Source organism: Carassius auratus, unplaced genomic scaffold (assembly GCF_003368295.1).
Source record: "Carassius auratus strain Wakin unplaced genomic scaffold, ASM336829v1 scaf_tig00004557, whole genome shotgun sequence".
NCBI classification, from domain to species: Eukaryota; Metazoa; Chordata; class Actinopteri; order Cypriniformes; family Cyprinidae; genus Carassius; species Carassius auratus.
The window spans coordinates 221,517-243,380 of record NW_020523604.1 but is presented as its reverse complement, the minus strand read 5'-3'; the positions used below and the strand labels follow the sequence as shown (position 1 = coordinate 243,380).

The following is a 21,864-nucleotide window of genomic DNA, read 5'->3' as shown; positions in this document are numbered from 1 at the left end:
ATCTAGTCTTCTCAAAGTTTCGTAGTTGAAAGGGATGTGTGCTTCCTGAGTCAAACCAGTTCATGTCATTTTCCCGAGTTTCTGTCTCAGTATGTTGTTTATTTTTTTTGTTCATTTACCAAATGTCTGTGGTAAAGAAAAATGTGACTGCCTGGTTAGCAGACGACAAACAAGAAGAGAACACAGTTCCTTACCTTTTTTCTCTCTTCGGTTTTGTCTTTTACAAAGACTACGTTTGCATAAACAGATAAGCATCGCTAATGTTCTCTACTCTGAGTGTTTGTTCAAGTGTGTACGTCATTGTATCTGCCCTCTCTGGTCTTTTGCACTGACTGTCTCACTCTTTCCTTCAGCCACATCAACCAGAAGACTCAGTTTGAGAATCCAGTGCAGGAAGCCAAGAAGAAACTCAGCCAGGACGCGTCTCCAACCAATCAGCCAATAGCAGCAGCCGCAGGAGCAGTACCAACGCCCTTAAGTAAATCTCTACATTTTTTCTGAGTAATTCCCCATTTCCTAGTACCTCAGTTTTTATTTATTATAATTTATTTAAAAGTTTTATTCCTGTGATCAGCAGTCATTACTCCAGTCTTCAGTGTCAAATGATCCGTCGGAAGTAAACTGTTTGTTGCTTAATATTTTTGTGAAAACTATTTAATATATATATATATTTAAGCTTTTGCTTGCAATATATATTTTTTTGTTTGTAACAATGTTAATGTATTGTCACTTTTGATCAATTTGATGCATTTTCAAAAGGACTTTAGGTTTTTAGTTGCCTGACCAAAATATATTAACATACAACCCCATCAAACCCATCAAAGCAGTCCAACCTGAACACCTAAGGCAGTTTTTTTTTTTTTTTTTTTTTTTTTTTGGCAATGGTGATAGGAAACAATTCAGTGAGAATGAGATCAGGGAGTGATAATTGCCACAGAGATCAGGAAGTAACAAGAGCAACTGTTTTCAATGACATTGTCACGTAATTATTCTGTCCTCACTCGAAAAGTGAAGGAACCACATGATTTTGCACCAGTGTGATTTCAGCGATGCAGAGCCAGTCATTGAAACCAACCAAACGTTAGAATATCTTGCCAGGTCGTAATTTGCTGAGACATAAACTCAGATTAGCATGGAACAGATATGATTTATTTCTTGATGCTTTATCATGCCACCCCTGGTTCAGACATGGTTTAAGTGAGAACCGAGCTTCGAAAATAAGAGATGCACGAGCTGCTCAGGTGTTTGCTTAAGCAGCGGCAGATCATTTCAATCAGAAGAACATAATCAACATCTGTGGTTAACACGATCTCTAATAATCCCAGAGGCTCAGAGCTCCTTTCGTCCTATGCAGCGATTCTGTCAGCTAGCATGTGTGTGTTTTACCATCTGTGTGTGTATTTATGTGTGACCGTGTACTTGTTCAGTTACGCTCACCTGCGCCAGCTTTTGTATTTTTATGCACGCGTTCCACTTCGTAGCTGGTGTTTCACTATTGACTTAAGATTAAACATCCTTGTTCTGTCTTCTAATGTGACATTCAGCAGTAGCTCGGTCTCTTTCATTTGCGTTTTTTCTCTGAGCTTTTTTCTTGTTTTCAGTAGGTGTTTGCTTACATCTCAGGTTTCAGAGCACGAGTTTACACCTGGTGTATACAAACACGTGTTTTGTCCCAATCTGCATTCTGACTGTCCTATAGAGAGATGCATAGATATATAGATTATTATCATCATTTAATGGATGAGGTTTCTTTCTAATAATTCTGCTTGTCCAAATTTGAAATTTCATATTTTTAGCAGTTTTATTAGTAGCCATTAGTGATTGATGCTGGTTAACCTTCACACTGCCTGGCTCAATACCCAGCAATTCTCTCCTGTTGAATGATTGCATTGAATTATAGAGTTTGGCTGGAAAACACATGACTGAGTTTGGATTTAGGCTGTTCAAGGTTACACCAGGCTATTTGTTGTTTGGCCTCCCTGAGCGTCACTGTCTCCTGTGTGTTCCTATGTCCTCTGAGCGTTGATTTTGTCCTCCTATCCCCTCTGGAAGGCTGGCAGTGGACCGCTGTTCTGTCTCATTAGAGAAAGCGCACGCAGCCCCCCCACGCTATGCTCTGTTAGCTGGCCAAGACACTTTAATGAGAGGATGGTGATGCCTAGCTGAGAACAGGACAGAGAGGAGGGACAAAAATATAATGCAGTCATGCAGTGTTTGCAGAGAATAATCCGAAATTAGAACCATAACTATACAATTCTACTAACAATCATGATAGGAATGACAAAATCCATGCATTTGATTTGTTTTATTCATATACTCAAGCAATTATAAAACTATTTTAGCTCTTGCCACTTGTGCATTTAGGTCATTTTCTACATACTCACATATATGTATGTATACAGCACTCATACTACATCTTTATTTATACTCTGACATTTCATAATCCGCTCGCCCTATGAGAGAAACAGTGGCCCTTTATACATAAGATGCATAATAAGATAAACGTAAACATCAACTTTTCCCAGAATTCCCACACCAGCTGAATGTGAAAACAGGAGTGATAAATCTAATAATATGCAAGGATGGGTATGTTTGTACCTGTGTCCAACAACCAATTCACATGCACTTGTGGCCCACAGTTCAAATGTGTGCCATGCTTATTACAATCACCATAATCCGTTTCATTGGGCCAGTCCAACTCCTCAATGTGGCTGTTATGCAAATCCCTGCTCTCCTAATGAGATTGATGTTGCCTCATCTGATGCTGCTGGCACTCTCAAATGAGACAAGAAAAAAATAAACCCGCTGGCTGGGTTACAAATGTCTGTAATTAGTGTATGATCTGCCGTTTAGAACTGATTCAGAGTCAGTTTTGAACACCTTCTTCTTAAAGGGATAGTTCACCCAAAATTCATTCGGAATGACATAAAAGTGAGTAAAGGATGAGAGAATTAAGAAAACTGGAAGAAGCATATATTCAGACACTCAAACCATTTGTAAAAAAATGAAACACACTTAGCTTATGCAGAGTTTCGAAAGACTGAAAATGCAGCCATCCTTTTCGCTGTATTATTATTCATCAAACAGGTGAAAGTGTAAAGTGCTACTTGCGGTCTCTATTGTTTCATAACTCTGTGTGATTATCTGATGTAAGTGCTCAGTGCTGTTACGCCTCACATAGCTTGTTGAGCAGTATGAAACTGGCTCTTTTATTTAATGGATACTTTCTACACCTCATTTCCACAGTCCTCCAGGGGTGTTTGTAATATCCTGTAATTGTAGAATGGAGTTCGGAAATGTGCAATATTCCTCTCAAGAATTGGAAAGCATCATCATTGGTTAAGTAACTATTGTGCATCATTTCAAAACTATCGTGCTACCATTTTAATACTTTTTTATTTATTTATGTATTGTTAGTTATTGTTTTATAAAGTGCCATTCAAAGGTTTGGGGTCATTAAGGTTTTTGCTTTGAAAGAGATTAATATTTGTATAAAGCAGTGATGTCTTAAATTTATCAAAAGTGACCGTTTCAATTAAATGCTGTTCTTTTGAACTTTCTGTTCCACTGTTCGAATTGTTTTCAACATCGATGATAACAAAACAAAAAAGTTTCTCAAGCAGCATATTTGAATGATTTCTGAAGGATCATGTGACACTGAAGACTGAGGATGGATGCTAAAATTTCAGCTTTGACATCACAGGAATAAATAATATTTTAAAATCTATTCACATAGAAAGTTATTTCAATTGTAATCATATTTCAGAATATTACTATAATAGTGTATTTTTTTTTTACAAAATAAGCCTTTAGTGAGCATAACCCACTTCTATCCAAAAAATAAAAAGGATTGTATTGACAATTGACAAACAACAATTATTAAAATGTAAAAGCGTACACTTAGATTTCCCTATAAAATATCTAGGATTGTTGACATTATAAAATGACCTTTCAAGAATAAGCATTTAAGTAATAACATTTTAAAAACGGTTTTAGGTCGTAAAAATGACCACAAAATACTACAAAATACATTTTTACTCATTTTGCAGCATCCTTAAACATCATGTTTATGTCAGTGTTTAAAGTTTATTTATAGTAGTCTATCTTGGAAGGGTCACCATGGCAACATAATTTATACATTTGACAAATTTGCATGTGCTCACTGACTCCACAAATTGTTTTTTTAAAAAAGGGATGATTATCAGCCCATCCAAGGACATTTTATCAGATGAAAACATCGCCAAATGTTGCTTGAGCAGTTTCTTAGTGGTTATTAATTAGGAGTTCCTAACCAGAGCACTTCTGAATGTGCTGCTGTGAGGGGAAATGGTTTGGGAGTAATTGAGGAAGAGAGTAATGAATGGACTGCAATAATTAATTGAAGTGTATGCGGATATATACAGAACAATCCCATTTAGTAATGTATCTTTTACTCTCTCTATTGCTCTCTCTGTTGCATTATTCAATGCAAATGACTAATGGAGTCCAGACCACCCTCCTGTCCTCTAGTTCTCTCTGTGCCGCGGTACTCGGTTTCTCTCACAGCCTGTTTTTTGATTGTTCAGTAGTACAGTAAGAAGCACTGCAAAAACTGTTTTTTTATGGAATATATTGGTGTTTAGCATAAATAATTTATCAGTGCACATCACTGTTTTTGTTATTCATATGCCCTCATAAACTTAAATCAAAGTAACTGCACCTATTCCCTTGCAATGAAATCTTTTCGCTAATGGCATATTTACCTGCACGAGGACAGGACATCATGTCAAGTGATAGCAAACGACAACGATCCAATCAATTCCCCACGGGCCTAATTAAGTCCCACCCTATTTTTGCCTCATTTCACCGCATATATGTCACAGTAGGGAAGAAAAGACTATCACAACTTCTGTTTCATGCTGACTTCAAAAGGAAACTTCGCTCATTTTGACAAACTGTAGAGATTTCTATACGAACAGCTCATTTAGAAGTACACACTCTTTGTCTTGCTTTGTAAACAAGCTTTAAATGGTTAGTCTCACAGACACTCTCTATATTTCCTCTTTTAGATGAAACTGGTTTAAGGGGATTCACACGGGACCCATCTCAGCTGCAGGGTGCTATCTTGCGCACAACTCTGAAGAAGAGCCCTCAGGGCTTTGGTTTCACCATCATCGGTGGAGACCGACCAGATGAATTCCTTCAAGTGAAGAACGTCCTGAGAGATGGACCCGCTGCACACGATAACAAAATCGCTTCGGGTAAATCCACTCGGCTTATGTTCATTAAGTTCTCAGGCAACTTGTTGCTTATTTTATGAATGATGATAGGCCATCATCAAGTATCATTATGCACAGTAACACCCTGAATCATTGGTGTTTATCGCTGCAGTCTCGAATGGTACCATATGTGGCGCATTGCTGGATGCCACATCCATTTCTTGGAGCATTGCCGGGTTACTAGATTCCAAATAAATAATCCTGTGAAAGTGCCCACAGCGGGATCGCGTAGACAGCGATAAAATAAACCAGAATCAGTGGGTGAGCATCAGGGGAGCTGGCTTTCCTGCAGAAATGCATTTGGCGATAATTGCAGCGCTTACATTAACACTCACTACCCTCCATTACAATGTGAAGAAACAACTGCCTGTATACTTCAACTCCCTGGAGACAGCAGTCTGTACATAGAAGTGTAAAACAGTTTAACCAAGATATACATTTAATTCTGGATTTGAGCGCGGTGCAATAAACATGCTTCAGCTGGCTCAAAGAGGCATGCTGAAGGGCAGATTCATCTGCATCCTATTTCTTTATGCAAATTCTTTTGTTTGGTCAACAAGCTATGAAAAAAGCCGTAGAGGGCTGTTTATGAGTCTCTTTTAGACCTGGCAAAATATTAATCGTAATTGTGGATTCTCACTCTTTGTTTTTGTTAATTTGGTATTTGTGTTGAAGACTTGTTGCAGCATAAAATCTTGTCCTCATTTATGATTATTCTGGCCAAGAATAGCTCACTTAGATAGGAAAATACTAACTGATGGACATGGAAACAGCCAGCAGTAGTTTGTTTCATTTTTATGGGGGCAGGACTAATTGAAGAAGTTGAAATGACAATAATAGATAGGCATGGGCAAAATTTCGATAAGCTGCATTTGTTTAATCATAAATAAAATAAAAACAGTAATTTCAGCAGCCATTACTATAGTCTTAAGCATCACTTGATCCTTCAGAAATCATTCTGCTTCTAGAAAACATTTCTGATTATTATCAGTTTTGAAAACATTTGTGCGGTTTAATATTTTTTGTGGAAACTGAGATATATAGTGATTTTTTTTAACACTCCTTGAGTAATAAAAAATTCTGAATAACAGCATTGGTTTGAAATGGAAATCTTTTTGTTTTATTATAAATGTCTTTATTGTCACTTTTGATTAATATAATGCATCCTTGCTGATTGAAGGCATTTATTTATTTCCAAAAACAAATTTAATAAGTCTTACTGAACCTAGACTAAAGTCAGGCAAACAAATTGGAACTGATGATTTCAGTCAGTGCTTGTGATTTTTATGTTTTGTTAACAGAATATCTAAACTCATACTTAAACCTCATGTCTAGCAGTAGACCTGGCCCAGTTACTAGATCTTCTGAATGAAATATTGATGCTTGCAGCACTTTGACAGGTTGTGTGTGCCGTGCCAGTATTACTGTATAAGCAGCTGGATGTCTTTTAGCAGAACGGTGACTTTCAAGAAGTGAAGCAAACCTGGAAGGATGCCATTGATTGGTCAGGAGTAGAAAAGGATGCAGGAATCCCCCAACGTCCTCTGCATTGATCAATAGACACACTTCCCATTAGATAGACTACACCAACCGAGCGGATCATTGACTTTAGCTGGAGTAATGGTTACATGGGCACTGCCTCTTTATCACTTTATATCATACTCATACACACTCCCCATGAACAGAACAGAAGGAGCCAAGACAGCTCTCGATGCTGGAATCAAAATGAACAGTTTAAACACACTGGCAGGATTTGTATTTGTGCTCAAATTGACAAAATGGCCATGTTCCAGATCTGACAGAGTTTGTCTTGCTGCCTGTTGTCTTTATATACAGTCAGATAGCTTCAAAGACACTATGCTTACTAAAACTGAGTCTTATTAGAGACTAATTTAAAAAGGCTTTATAAAGACCACAATTATAATGGTCACTCGCGTCCCACACAAACAGCAGTCTTCAAAAATACAAATGTTGCATAACTTAAACAAACTGCATGACACACAGATATTGGATGTAATTGTTATTTAATTAGAACTATAAACTTTTTTTGTTGATACTTTTGGGTACTGGAAACAAAAAATTGTTAATGTAAATGTATTGTGGAAGTGATGTATAAATGGGTACAATTTTGCCTTATATTTTGTCCAGAAATAGCTGTTTTACTGTTTGAAACAGACTTTGCATCAGGAATGCATACCGTAAGAAACAAAAAAGTGCAAAAAAGGTGTTGTTTTGGGGCCTGTAGCAACAAACTAAAATGTAAGCAATTTAAATGCTTAAAATTAATAAAACTGATATTAATTCTAATGAAAAGTGGAAGTATTAGAAGAAAAGTTATTTTAAAATATTATATGAATAGTATATGAATAATAATAAAATAACATAACAAAAAAATGCAAAGCACTTGGTTTTTATTAAGAATATTTCAGTACTGAATAAATGTAATTTTCAATGAGCTTGTCACATTGTATTCTGGGAATGCCTTATGTGTGAAGGATAAATTCAACGCTGCCTTTGGCCATTTTGGTCATAACAAGGTATCCAACTGTTTGAAACAGTCTGAGAGTGCAAAAGTGAAAGTGACATACAGCCAAGTATGGTGACCCATACTGAGAATTTGTGCTCTGCATTTAACCCATCCAAAGTACACACACACACACCTGGAGCAGTGGGAATTTATGCTGCGGCGCCCGGGGAGCAGTTGGGGGTTCAGTGCCTTGCTCAAGGGCACCTAAGTCATGGTATTGCCAGCCTGAGAATCAAACCCACAACCCTAGGGTTAGGAGTCAAACTCTTTAACCACTAGGCCACGACTTCCCATTGAAGCTAATGTTAAATCTTGAATCTGAAGTTAAAGTTCTGGACTTTAATCAGATTGAACAATTTGTCAGTACTAAATAAATGTATTTTTTTTAAATTGGGCACATGATGTGATGATGGCCAAAACAAGATATTTTTCAAGGCATTATAACTTTTCCTAACCATGCTGTCTAGTAGGGTTTGGAACAGCTGCTTCATTCATACTTCTTCTTTGTCTCTCGTTTAGGTGATGTTATAGTGGACATAAATGGCACATGCGTGCTGGGTAAGACCCATGCAGATGTGGTCCAGATGTTCCAGTCCATTCCTGTGAATCAGTATGTGGATATGGTCCTGTGTCGTGGATACCCGCTGCCAGAGGACACCAACTCCAGCGAAGAGGGCACGGGAGACATAACTGCTTTACCAGGAATGGACGGGCAGCCCATTCATTTAGACGGGACCCCCTCCGTGCAGGACCTCCATTACATGACCACCGATGGCAGACATCCAGCTGCAGCAATGCCCAACGGACGCTACCCAGAGGCGGGAGAGACCACCCTGCTGCAGCCCGAGCTGGTCAGCGTGCCTCTGGTAAAGGGGCCGAGCGGATTCGGCTTCGCCATCGCAGACTGTCCACTGGGACAGAAGGTGAAGATGATTCTGGACGCGCAGTGGTGCCGAGGTCTGCTGAAGGGGGACGTGATAAAGGAAATTAACAGGCAGAACGTACAAACCCTCACCCATGCGCAGGTGGTGGACATCCTCAAAGACCTGCCCATGGGCAGCGAGGTCAACGTCCTGGTGCTCAGAGGAGGTGAGTGATGGAGAGAGTCAGACCTGGGGTCCAGTTACCTCCTATTTACTTTGACTGCATCCCATTGCAGGGCTCTAGTGACAGTTAAAGGGATAGTTCATCCAAAAACTAATATTCTTTCATTATTTTGCAGTGTTGTTTTAGTATTATTTTTTATTTTTAAAGATTTATTTTGGCATTTTGCCTTTTATTATGATAGGAAGTGAAGTGGCAGAGAGAGTGAGGCAGGCTTGTGAAAGTCCCTTGAGTTGGGATTCGAACTCGGGACGTCCATAGTGTGACAGCTTTGTATGTTGACATGACTACGGATGTTTGTTTTTTTTTTCATCATTTTTTTTTTTAGATTTATATTTACATTTTCATTTTTGTTTTGGTTTTAGTTGTTTTATTATATAAATTATGCATAATCTTTGATAAGGTAAATAAAAAATTGAAATGTTGCTTGGGAAACTAACTGAAATATATTAAGCTGAAATGACTACAACTAAACTGAAATAAAAATAATGTTGAATAGAAATACTTAAAAATTAATATTAATATAAATGGCAAGTAGCACATCATACATTATAGCAGATTTTTTTTTTAGGGTTAGTTTATTTTTTTATTTCCATTTGTGACCCTGGACCACAAATATAAGGGTCATGTTTTCGATCATCTTTCCATTGATGTTTGTTAGGATAGGACAATATTTGAGATACAACTATTTGAAAATTGTGGAATTTGAGGTTGCAAAAAATCAAAATATTGAGAAAATTGCCTTTAAAGTTGTCCAAATTAAGTCCTTAGCAATGCATATTACTAATCAAAAATGAAGTTTTGATATATTTATGGTAGGACATGTAAAAAATATCTTAATGGAATATGATCTTTACTTAATATCCTAATGATTTTTGGCATAAAAGAAAAATCAATCATTTTGACCCATACAATGTATTGTTTGCTATTGCTTCCACTATTCCTATGCAACTTATGACTGGTTTTGTGGTCGGGAGTCACATCTGAATAATTGTAGTGTTTGAATTTTATTTCAGTTAGTTGCAAAGGCAACAATTAAAATTTTCGTTAAAGCTTATTAAAGTTTATCCCCAATTTATATAACAAAAAAATAACTAAAACCAACTTAAAATAACTAAAACCAAACTTACTCTTCATTTAATTCATTTTTGGTGAACTATCCCTTTAAAGAAGAACTCCGAGAGATAAAGTTGTGATTAAAATGATTTATGTAAGCTGAAAATGTGTGGAGAAGAATAAAGCGAGAGACATAGCAAGGAGGGTGAGAGCTCAAAGAGATATACACTTGTGTTTTCAGATAAAAGATTCTCACATTTTAGTCAGACTGATCATCGTATATCACTATAATACCATTAACGCCTGAAGGAAAAAACGTTCATGCTTACACCGAAAATGGATTGCACAATCTCAGTACTGCAGGTTACTGGGGTGATTAAAGTTCATTTGCAAAGTAATTGAAATAAAGTGACGTCATTCTTAATTACTCCTCTTCATTTGAGTACAAAGTCTCTCCAACTTCAGTTTGTGCTGCTGTGGTTTGTGGACACTTTATCAAAGTTTCTCCTGAACTCGTAGAAAAAAACCCCAACAATGTTTTAATTGAACTGAATCCTGTATTTGCATGCACAGCAGCGGGCGCATAGCAGCTATACACACAGATCTATATTGCATCTAGTCTGTGGTTTGTCTGGAGCCCAAGTGAAAATATCAGGTTCTGTGTTCACTTACTGACATCCAAGTTTCGGCTGTCACAGCGCAGACAGCGGATTGTGGCTACAAAAGGTCAAGCGAATTCATAAGCAAGCTTTTCTTCTCTGACTTATACAAACACGATTATATGCTCAGAATCTGCACAAAGAGCAGCGTACCACAGATGTGGATGTTCTACATAGGTATCATTCAGTTAATCAGTTAATCGTATCAGTTAACATTCAGGCTTCATCATGCACACACATATACTGTACATCAACATGCCTGCCACAGATCATCATGCTCTATTGTGTATATATGATGTCTTCTCATTTATTTCTCCAGTATATGTAAATGCATTGTGGAGTACACTGCCCCTCAGTGGCTAGTGTTGATTTTTATAAAGGTCTTTCACTGTATTAATTATATATACTACTAGACTGAAAATCAGCTTCAGGATTGAACAAATTTGATTTGAATGTTTTTTTTGTTGTTGTTGTTTTTTTTTTTTTTTTTTTTTTTGCTTCAAAAGTTTGAGGCATGTACGTTTTTTTTTTATTATGTTTTTAAAAGAAGTCTCTTATGCTCACCAAGGCTTTAATTATTTGATAAAATAAAGTACTTTATATGAAGTTTTAATATAAAAAATGCATTTTATTCTTCAGAAATCATTCTAATCTGCTGGAATAATTCTTATTATTATCATTGCTGAAAACAATGGTGCTGTACATTTATGTGTGGAAACATACTTTTTTGAGGATCTGAATAGACGTTCAGGTTTACAGCACTTTCTTAACATTTTGAATATTTATTGGTTGCTTTTGATCAGTTTAATGGATTCTTGCTATAAAATAATTCTTAATTTCTGTCGAGAACAAAACATACTGACCCCAAACTTTGGAACAGTAGTTTATTTCTCATTGAGACAGATGCTGACTGGATTAAAATTTAGCAAAGCTCTTAATATTGGTATTAAAAGTGAAGTGTGCAGAAAAACAATTAATTCTAAAATACTTTCTCCAGCTTGTACGATGTTTATAGAAAGCCATTTATAGGTTGATTTCTGTCATTTTAAACATTCTATTTGTTTTATCCCAACTTTGCCTCAGCCAATGCCATGAGTTTGGGGCGTGGCTATCTGTTTATCTGACCAATGATGGACTAGCCTGCGTTTTTCTGTAATCTTTTTTGAAATGCTAGTTTCATTTGATGTCTTTAATGATGGAAAACTGGCACACTACACTTTTAAAGATTTTACATTTCCTAAATGAACTGATGAATTGCATTTCTCCTGCAATAAATGAATCTGTCTAATTATATAGTCTTGGAACGTACAGTACTATACTTGCTAATTTTCATTTCCCTCTTTATATCTGTTTGTGCCTGCAGGTCAGACATCTCCCGTGAAGTCTCTGAAACCTGTAAGTTAGACCGCTAAATGTCTTTTAATTACTCAATTTTGGGGATTTAATTTAGACACACCAGGGAATTTTGATGAGATGAAGATGAAACAGGATGAATTATTTATCAGCCTCATTCTGGGTTCTTCAGCGAAGCACATTCCTTGCAGTCGTACATTATTCACGGAGCAAGTGCCAAACGCTATAATGTTATTTTAAGAGCAGGATGTGGTGAATCACTTGAAGGCAAACACGAGTTTCTGCAGCGAACATCACTGCTGAGTCAACAGGTCCCTCAGGAGCACTTCCTATTGGGCTTCTCTCACAAGTGTTTCTCATACGTCCTCTAATTATCTCTCAAAGCAGCTTGTATAGCATTGTATTCAGTCATAAGGACACTCTTTGAGTGACTGCATCAAAAAATAATGACATTTCTGCTTGATTAGAACATGACTAAGCAGATCTTTTAATCTATATGTAATGTTTTTAATAAATAGTAAAAAAGACATTTGACTTGATGGACTATTTAAAAAGATAATTAACCCAAAATTCATCCCCGTCATTCCAAACCTGTATGACTTACATAAAAGAAGATGTTTTAAACTGAACCATTTTGGTTCCCATTGACTTTCATTGAATGGACTAAAATACAATGGAAGCCAATGGTAAATAAAACTCATTAGTTGTCAACATTCGCTTGTGTTCATGCTGAAGAAAGAAATGCATATAGGTTTGGATTGGCATTAGGATGAGGAGTAAATGATGAACCTTCTCTTTCATATTGAGAGACGTCCCCATGTTTGGCATAGTACTTGGGATAGTGTTATTCATTGAAGTGCTGTAATGTTGATGAATATTTGGTAATGTTTGTTGCTCTGTCTATCCATCTGTTGGTTTAGATCACTCCAGCTATTCCCAGTGCCCAGAAACAGGACATTGCCTCCAGTTCCGTCAGTACTGAGACTCCCAGTCCAGCTGAGCCTGGGCCCCAGACCCTCCCCTTCCCTCCTCATGCCATCCGCTCCAACTCCCCAAAACTGGACCCGTCTGAGCTCTACCTCAAGTCTAAAGCCATGCTGGACAGCAAACGTGAGTCTATAGAGCCGGTAGTGGACATGTGAAACAGTTTTGCCATTTACACCAAAATATGTATTGCTGACGATTCATTTTACTGGGGGGTTTTTCCAGCTGCCAACACTAAAGAACTGGACGTGTTTATCAGGAGGAACCAGGAGACTGGATTTGGGTTCAGAGTGCTGGGTGGAGAAGGACCAGATCAGCCAGTAAGAGTTGACATGCTTTGATTTGTCACTATACTGTCACAATGGAAAATGATGTAAACTTTAACCATGTCATCTCTCTTTAGGTGTACATTGGTGCCATTGTTCCTCTGGGTGCCGCAGAAAAGGACGGCCGTCTGCGGGCCGGAGATGAGCTCATCTGTATTGATGGCGTTCCCGTCAAAGGCAAATCTCACAAACAAGTTCTGGAGCTCATGACTAATGCTGCCCGCAATGGGCAAGTGATGTTGACTGTGCGCAGAAAGCAAACCTATCCAGGTTCGTACCCTGCTGCTGTGTATCAGTATGTGATGACTGCATGCTTGCCATTTACGTTTTTACAGCTGTAGACATCCTCCAGAGGTTTCAGTCGTATCTGACATTGATGTCCTCCCTGTGAGAAGTGAGCGTTTTGCTCCATTAGTTCTTAGTAAAGGGCCGAGTTGAGCTATAAAATAATAACCACAAAATCAAAATTTAATGACCACTGTTTTCAGTCAAAGCAGAAGACTGTTTATGTGTTAACAAAGCAATGACTCAATGCACTGAGTAACTATAAAAGCAAGACGCCTCGAGACACACACTGGGTAATTTAAAAAAAAACTTCAATTATGAAGCCATTATGAAATTTGGCTTTATGCCTCATAGCAGTTTTTTCAACACTTTTTCAACATAATGTTCTCTTTCAGTTTTTGTTAAAGCACACTGGGATTTTCTCCATTTGTTTTACTTCATGTTGAGCATTGGTAGAGTTTCTGCCAATTGTTTTTTCATGAATCATCAGACCCAGATGGAATCGGGCAAACTATTAAAAAAAAAATGTCAATAGGTGGATGTCTAAAATTAGCACTAGTAAAGCGAAATTTGGCTTTGATGATTATTATTGTACATATAAAACAGTATTACTTGCTAATAACCAAACACTTCAAGTAACTGCCAGAACAATAAAAATGATCCGCACCTCACCGATACATAAACAATCCCATTGTGATTTGGAGAATTAAGTTATAATTATAGAATTGATAAAGCTATTTTATAAATGTATCAAATATAATTTAGAAAATATAAAGCAGAAAAAAATGTATATATATATATATATATATATATATATATATATATATATATATATATAAAAAATATATATATGTAAATTTGATAAATATAAATTAATAGAATGTATAAAAAATATATATATAATGTGTGTGTATATATATATATATATATATATATATATATATATATATATATATATATATATATATATATATATGTATTTTAGTACTTCAACTTCAATCTAAGTTAAAAATGTTCTGTTTTTAAGTCTTGAAATCATTTTGTGCTTTTGTCATGTATATAATTAGTACAAAAATAACACTGTACAGTATTTTTGTCAAATCTTTGTTCATTTAAACACTGAATATTGCATATGCTTAAGCAGAAAGAGAGGAAGATGATGGTCAACCTCAGGCCCCACATGTTCCAGTGCTGGTCAACGGCTCACCCAAACCGCCCCACATCGAGGTGTCCGGCCACAGCCACCCTCAGCCCTATGACGTGACTCTTCAGCGCAAGGACAACGAGGGCTTCGGATTCGTCATCCTCACCTCCAAAAACAAGCCTCCTCCTGGCGGTTAGAAATGACTTTCAAAGCTTTTTTCCATTGGTCTCTTCTTGTGTGTCTCTATGTGTCTCTTCAGCTCACCCCACCATCATTTTCAAGGTTTTTGCTACTTTTCTGTCAGCTTCCGAAAGCACACCTTGTTCTTCTGCATTACAACCACAGACTCATAATGTTGTTGAAAATGTGGCTGAAATCTAAATTCCTTCTTTCATCCAGTCGCTTGAAGGGGCAACATACTGTACAATGCAATTACAATAATACAATCAAAGCTAGCTTAGCTGTGAAATATTACAGTAATAAACCCAGAGCTGTAACAAAAAGCATTATTCAGATATAATGGCTATAACCATTAACTCTCAATGTGAACATTTGTAGGATTTATTTGTGAAATTATGCTGTGAAGTTGAAATGTAGTTTTCCTTGTGATATCTAAGAGATAGTTATATTCTGAAATATTACAGTTTATTTTAAAATGTCATTTAATCCTTGTGATGCAAAGCTGAATTTTTAGCCGCCATTACTCCAGTTTTCAGGGTCCCTTGATCCTCAAAAAATATGCCGTTATGGAAACATTTATAATTATATTATCAATGCTAAAAACTATTTTTGTGGAAAAAAAATTTTTTTTTTTTTTTTTTTTTGTATGTTCATTGCATAGTGTGTGTATGGTGTAATGCATGGTGTTTTTCCTGATCATGTGAACCACTGTAAACCTTTTGAGAATAATCAGCTATATCAGTTATCACTATCTCAGATCTTGTGGTGCTTCTAGTATGTCAGTATATCTAAGATGTATAAATGAAATAAGCATTGATTTCTGTCTGTCCTCAGTTATCCCACATAAGATTGGTCGCATCATAGACGGCAGTCCCACAGACCGCTGCGGTCGGCTGAAAGTGGGTGACCGCATCTCTGCTGTGAACGGCCAGTCAATTATTGAGCTGTCCCACAATGACATTGTGCAGCTCATCAAAGAAGCTGGGAATGCTGTTACCCTCACGGTGGTGCCTGAGGAGGGTAAGCTTTAGTTTGAGGACACTATATCATTTCTCTTCATTATTCTGCCGAACAATGAGCTGATCGAAGGAAGCAGTACAATGCATATTGATTTTTGTTCTGTAACAGACTGGTTGTTAAAGCATTTGACTTTGAGGATTGAAAGTGACACTTGGGATGGAGTTGTGTGTGTGTTTCTGCCACACTGATAATCCTGTTTACTTTTCAGAACACAGCGGACCGCCGTCAGGCACTAGTTCAGCCAAGCAGAGCCCAGCCACCCAGCACAGAGCCGTGGGACAGCAGCCTGCCAGCCGAGATGACAGGTACAAGCTCCATCCGGACGGCCAGCTCAATCACAGTCTTTCCAGTCCACATACAAACATTTACCATTTCATTAAGTCTCAATGTGTGGCTGTCGATAATTACTTTTTAAGAACTATGATCATCTAAACAACATGATTTACATATTTATTATGTGAAAATTTGTATCAGTTTGGTTTAAAAACAATTTTTATTTTGCATCATTTGCCATCAAACTTAAATTTTGTGATATTTTTTTTCCATTGTATATAGGATACATAAAATACTTGCTATGAAATTAGCGAGACAAGGGTGACCATTAAAAACCAAACATTTTAGGATATTTCAATTTTTTATAAATGTGATTGAAATGACATTATACAACTGTTCAGTGTGGGGTCAGAAAGGATTTATTTAAAGAAATAATACATTTATTCTGCAAAGATGCATTCAGTTGATCAAAAGTTACAGTAAAGCAATTTTTTACAAAATATTAATATTTCAAATAATTTAAGTTTTTTCCCCCATTTTTTATTCAAGAGTCCTGAAAGAAAGAAAAAAAACTATGGTTTCCTCCAAAATATTAAGCAGCACATCTTTTTTACTGATAATATTAAGAAACGTTTCTTGAACAACAAATCAGAATAAATGCAGTGAAAACAGTAATATTGATAAATATAATTACAGTTTAAAATATCTGTTGTCTATTTTGATACATTTATATATATATATATATATATATATAATTGATTTTTTTTTTACTGTATTACAGTTTTTACTGTATGTTTGCACATACAGTATATAGTCTTGTTAATATTGGAGACTCTTAGTAAATCTTAGTAACCCCTGTTGGAAACTCAGAAGCGAAGACCAGGACACTCTTGGGTATCTTCAGCAGGATTCTTTATTAAGAATGCGCTGTGATGCGCTGCAGTCATCAAAAGTCTATGGCAGTGATACATTGTAGTTTATATACATTTAGTGGCAGTGCTTAGACATGTAGACAAAGCACCTGGGTTACGACCTTAAACAAAGCATGCAAATGAAGTATTCAAATATAGGAACCCGCCCCAGACGCTAGAGTTTCAGCTGTCCTAATGCAATCAACATAACTACTCAAAGACTGGGCTAGAGGCACCAAGAGCTATTACAAAAGGTAATCTGGCTCAGTTTTTCATGTGATGCTATGTCAGAACATAGGATCAGCATATTTTAAACAGATTCTTAAATTTGTAAGCCCACACCACAAATGCTTGAATGGTTGTGAACATTTATCTGCTGGAAATTCTCAGTAGATAAAATAAGCTATTGAGGATGTGTGATTTAAGAGACCCAAATATTCTTCAGCAAATAATAAATACTATAGCTAAAACAGCATGTCTTTTATACCTTCAAGAAACAGGACCCAAGACCCCATGGAAACATGATATGTTACACATCATGACACCCTGCCCTCTCCACTTCTACATCTTTCCAATTCCAATGACCTCTTTCCATTTCCTCCTCTGTCAAGAACGCTCACGGCCTCTCCTTTCATTTCAATCCCAAGCACTTGGTCCGGGTCATTCTTTTCAGCATAAAATTGAGTAGACTTTGTTGTGAACTCACTCCACAGTCATGGCTCAGATAAGAGGGGCAGCCACTGTCAAAGCTTTTGCCCACACTTAAGACCAACAAAAGGATGTAATGAACTCCGCAGACCATTGAGGTCCGGAAGAGAGACTCTCAGCCTCTTTGTGCGAATTACCATTTTGAGCTGCACATTCTCATGAACAAAACCGCTCTTAGCTGTGCTGGATAACATGGCATTGGATGAAGGGAGATGCTTTCAATTTGTGCAGCAGTTCATTAAATGCCCTAAAGAAGCATTTAATTGTGTGTCATTTAGGAATGGCGTAGAAACAGATGAGCGGAAGGACACTATGGCCCGAGCGGAATACAAATCCCTGCTGCAGGGTGAGATGGCGACTGTCATCACCTCAGGACCAAAGCAGGTGAGATGGAAATGAGACGACAACACTTCTTTGAGTGAAAATTTGTGTAGTAATAAAGCTCACAGATTATTATGCAACTGACGTAAGTACTTAATTTTCATGCAGCCCACGTTTAAATTAAATTAAAAACTTAGAGATGGAAGCGTTTGTCACCTTAAGGATTAATACTATAGGCTACAGTGACTTTACGAGCTATGAAATGGAGGAAATGTTTGCAAAATATAAGCCATATATAATGCTAATGACAGAGTGTAGATATGCAAATCAAGTGTCGTTTCTCATTAGCGCTGACAGGTGTGGTAGAGCTATTTGTTTTTGCACTCAGAACAGAATGTAGTGAAATCTTTAGGGTTTTAGATGAAAGTACCACCTTCAAGTATCTTGGCAGCACAATCTCCAGTGAAATATACTTGGACCAGGAGATCAATACCAGAGTCCAAAAGGCCAGTCAAGCTCTTGAGAGACTGCAACTCCAACGTTCTTCAACTTAGCGGCATTTGAGATGGTCTGGCCACTCAATCTATAACAAGTAGAAATATGGTGTGGCCCCTTTAAGAGCTGCGCGCTCCCGGTTGAACTGTCGATCTGCATTGTATGTGCGGTTCGAGCACTGCATGTATGTGAGTTGTTTGTTTTTCTGTTGCTCCGTTAAAGTTATTAAGTAACGGTGTGGGTGGCACAACCTTCATGACAGACAGTTACACAAGTTCTTTGGGGAATAAAGTCTCCTCCATATAGTCTGGTATCAGTAACTCAAGCTAAGTGAGCAATCCCTATTTGTTCCGTACACAGCGTGTTACAATTAGCATGGACCAGCAGAGGTGTTCTTTGGAGAGCTGGCCGCAGGGTTCAGACACCATGTGCACCCAAAGAAAAGATTCAAAGTCACATCTAAAATGGACTGACATGATCCCAAAGCAGTTGGAGCTTGCTGCTTCTGACAAACCCAGTTGGCGCCCCTGAACTAATAAAGCAGCCACCGCATTTGAAGAGGACCATCACCATCATTTTGCAGCTGCAAGAGAATTCAGACACAGGCCTCTGCCCTAACTACTTGCAAACCTTGCCCCCTCTGCAATCGCCTCTGTGCTTCTGCCTTCAGGCTTCAAACCCACATGAGAACCCAAAGATGACTGCACAAAGCCTTCCGACCAAGAAATATGTGATAATATATTTGCATAGTTCAGCGAGTCTACAGAGCTTTTAAATGTAATGTGATCGGCCGAAAGTTGAATTCAGGCCGTGTTGAGCTGTTTATTTTAACATGTAAAATGTAACTGAAATCTCTCTTTTTCAGGGCTGTTATCCTGTGGAGTTGGAGAGAGGACAGAGAGGTTTTGGCTTCAGTCTGCGAGGAGGGAAGGAGTATAATATGGGCCTCTTTATACTTAGACTAGCCGAGGACGGTCCTGCACTGAAAGATGGCAGAATACATGTGAGCTCTCACGACATTAACACATACACACAAAGAACCGTAAGACATTATTACAATAACAAATGAAGCAATGAAACGCATCATATTAATAAATGGAACAGTGAAAATGCATAATGTTTTACTTAAAAACTTTTTCTAACATGAAACATTTTATGATATAGTTTATTGATATTGTTTGAATGACAGAGGGGCCTGTGTTTGTGACCTCGCAGGTGGGAGATCAGATCGTGGAGATCAACGGTGAACCCACGCAGGGCATTACACACACACGGGCCATTGAGCTCATCCAGGCCGGGGGCAATAAAGTGCTGCTGCTTTTGAGGCACGGACTGGGTCAGGTGCCTGATCATAGTGAGTCTATTTAATACCTGACCTCTCAAAACAATACAGCCCAATGAAGCGACATACCTGAGAGGAACGTTCTCCATAGCAAGCCACCTCTTTAAGTATGTTCAGAAGTGCAGAAGAGCTCATTTGAATTCCGTCGGCTTCACGAACCGAGAAAAATCAGTTCCCTGAAGCCGATATGTTCCCCTCTGAGAAACAAATCAATTTCTGAAGATGGGTTTGTTTTCTACTGCTGTTTCAAAAGCCATTGGAAATGTATTGTGACTGTTATCTTTCCTCAACAGTGTTTTCTAAAGGTACTTCATGCAACATGGGTAGTCTTGTTCAAAACATTATAACAAAATAGACTCGTATAGCGTTTAACCACGGTGGATTTACAGAAATATTACAATCATCATCATACTTACCTTTATATTGCCTAAACATTGCATGCATATGGATCAACACCAAATGCAAAAATAGTTAAGTCTGCACACAAGTACTCGATTATTAGTGAACGAGGACTATTGGGTGATTTGGGTATGTGGGTCCTATGCATGTTATGTCAAATCTTCCTATCTTCATGCATTGCTGTCACTCTTGCTTCCTGTCTCAGCTGGTTTCTTTCTCTCTGTCCGGGCACTGTTCTATGCACCTCTTTCTCTCTCTCTTCCTGGTTTAGGTCTGAACTCTTCCTCCTCCACACTGTGCTTCCACATGAAACCAGAGCATCACTAAAGGCTTCTCTGCTTTTCTTGGTCTGTCCCTAATAACTTTGGTAAACTTTGCTTTCCTCCTCTATGCTTATTTTGTGTATGTGCAGTTCTACCTTTCTTTCCCTTTCATTTGCCTTAAAATGAACCTTCTGCTTCTGAAGGTCTCGAAAGAAAAAAGGAAATGTCAGTGATGAGAATTCTGCAGATCAAATTATATATATATATGTATATATATATACAAACATGAAGTGATTATTGGCCATTCTCTAGAGCGGTTTCCTCTTGTGTTCATTTTTGTTCACACAATAATCCACTATTTGTCTTAATAGTTAATATTTATTTGTTAATGATAATAACACTGATAATGATTAGATATTTTAATCAGTGACAGCACTTTTATTTGTAAGCTATAATCGAACATGTCATAATTTAATCAAAATTGAAATCTTTTTAAGAAATGCCCTGGAGTTCACATGCCTTCAGTTGGGAGTACCGCTCTGGAATGATGCATCCTGGGTAAATTTTAGAGCCTAAATATGTGACCAAATATACTTGTTTCAAGACAGTTAAATGAGAAAGAAATTGAAGCCCATGTCAGGAGCCACCAGCTTGTTTCCTCACGTCTTGTGGCGTGACTTTATCTTGAGAGAAAATTGCAACTTCGCCATTCTGGGTCTGACTCTTTCTCATAGCTGGTTTCAGCTGCTTGATATGTGTCACTGTATCTGGAGGCCAAAAGCCACTGAATATTCTGAAAAACTGAAAACTGTGACAGTTTAATTGAGAAGGTCTCTGCTGAAGACAGGTTAATTATGTTCAGTTTATCAGTATTCTGCAGATCTGCTAAATCCAATTCTCAATGTTTAAACCTGCACTCTGTCATTTTTCTTCATTAAAAAAGTTTAACCCAGAGAAATGAACAGCACATTTGAAACAGATTTAAAATTACATTGTGCATTCACTTTAGTTATACTGTATCAACTTGTATGTATGAAGCGACTGACCTCGTGAGGGCCACCATATTGAGATGACATGGAGTGTATTCTCCTGGTTATTATATAGTTTCTTCCAATGATTAAATTAATTTGAGTGTGATGCTGCATTCACACCGCTAGGTTACAGTATAACAACTGACTAACACAACAGAATATTAAGTACACCTTTTTTTACAGAATATGATGTTGCCTAAAAAATGTTTGACATGTTATAGAGAA

General features: G+C 37.4%; 1 protein-coding gene across 3 annotated transcripts in view; it reads left to right on the top strand.

The window, feature by feature from the left end:
• Positions 1-21,864, top strand: part of magi3a (membrane associated guanylate kinase, WW and PDZ domain containing 3a) — a 118,217-nt gene that overhangs the window by 94,360 nt on the left and 1,993 nt on the right. The window contains exons 8-21 of one of the 3 annotated variants that reach the window (XM_026243840.1): positions 354-478; positions 5,049-5,240; positions 8,305-8,874; positions 11,968-11,999; positions 12,878-13,067; positions 13,167-13,261; positions 13,345-13,537; positions 14,697-14,888; positions 15,711-15,896; positions 16,105-16,201; positions 18,067-18,172; positions 19,470-19,607; positions 19,820-19,958; positions 20,617-20,712. In XM_026243840.1, coding sequence (XP_026099625.1) covers positions 354-478; positions 5,049-5,240; positions 8,305-8,874; positions 11,968-11,999; positions 12,878-13,067; positions 13,167-13,261; positions 13,345-13,537; positions 14,697-14,888; positions 15,711-15,896; positions 16,105-16,201; positions 18,067-18,172; positions 19,470-19,607; positions 19,820-19,958; positions 20,617-20,672 — 2,311 coding nt within the window. In that variant the 3' untranslated portion in view covers positions 20,673-20,712. The remainder of the gene's footprint in view (positions 1-353; positions 479-5,048; positions 5,241-8,304; positions 8,875-11,967; positions 12,000-12,877; positions 13,068-13,166; positions 13,262-13,344; positions 13,538-14,696; positions 14,889-15,710; positions 15,897-16,104; positions 16,202-18,066; positions 18,173-19,469; positions 19,608-19,819; positions 19,959-20,616; positions 20,713-21,864) is intronic. The other 2 variants (XM_026243837.1, XM_026243838.1) reach the window with 2 other exon arrangements.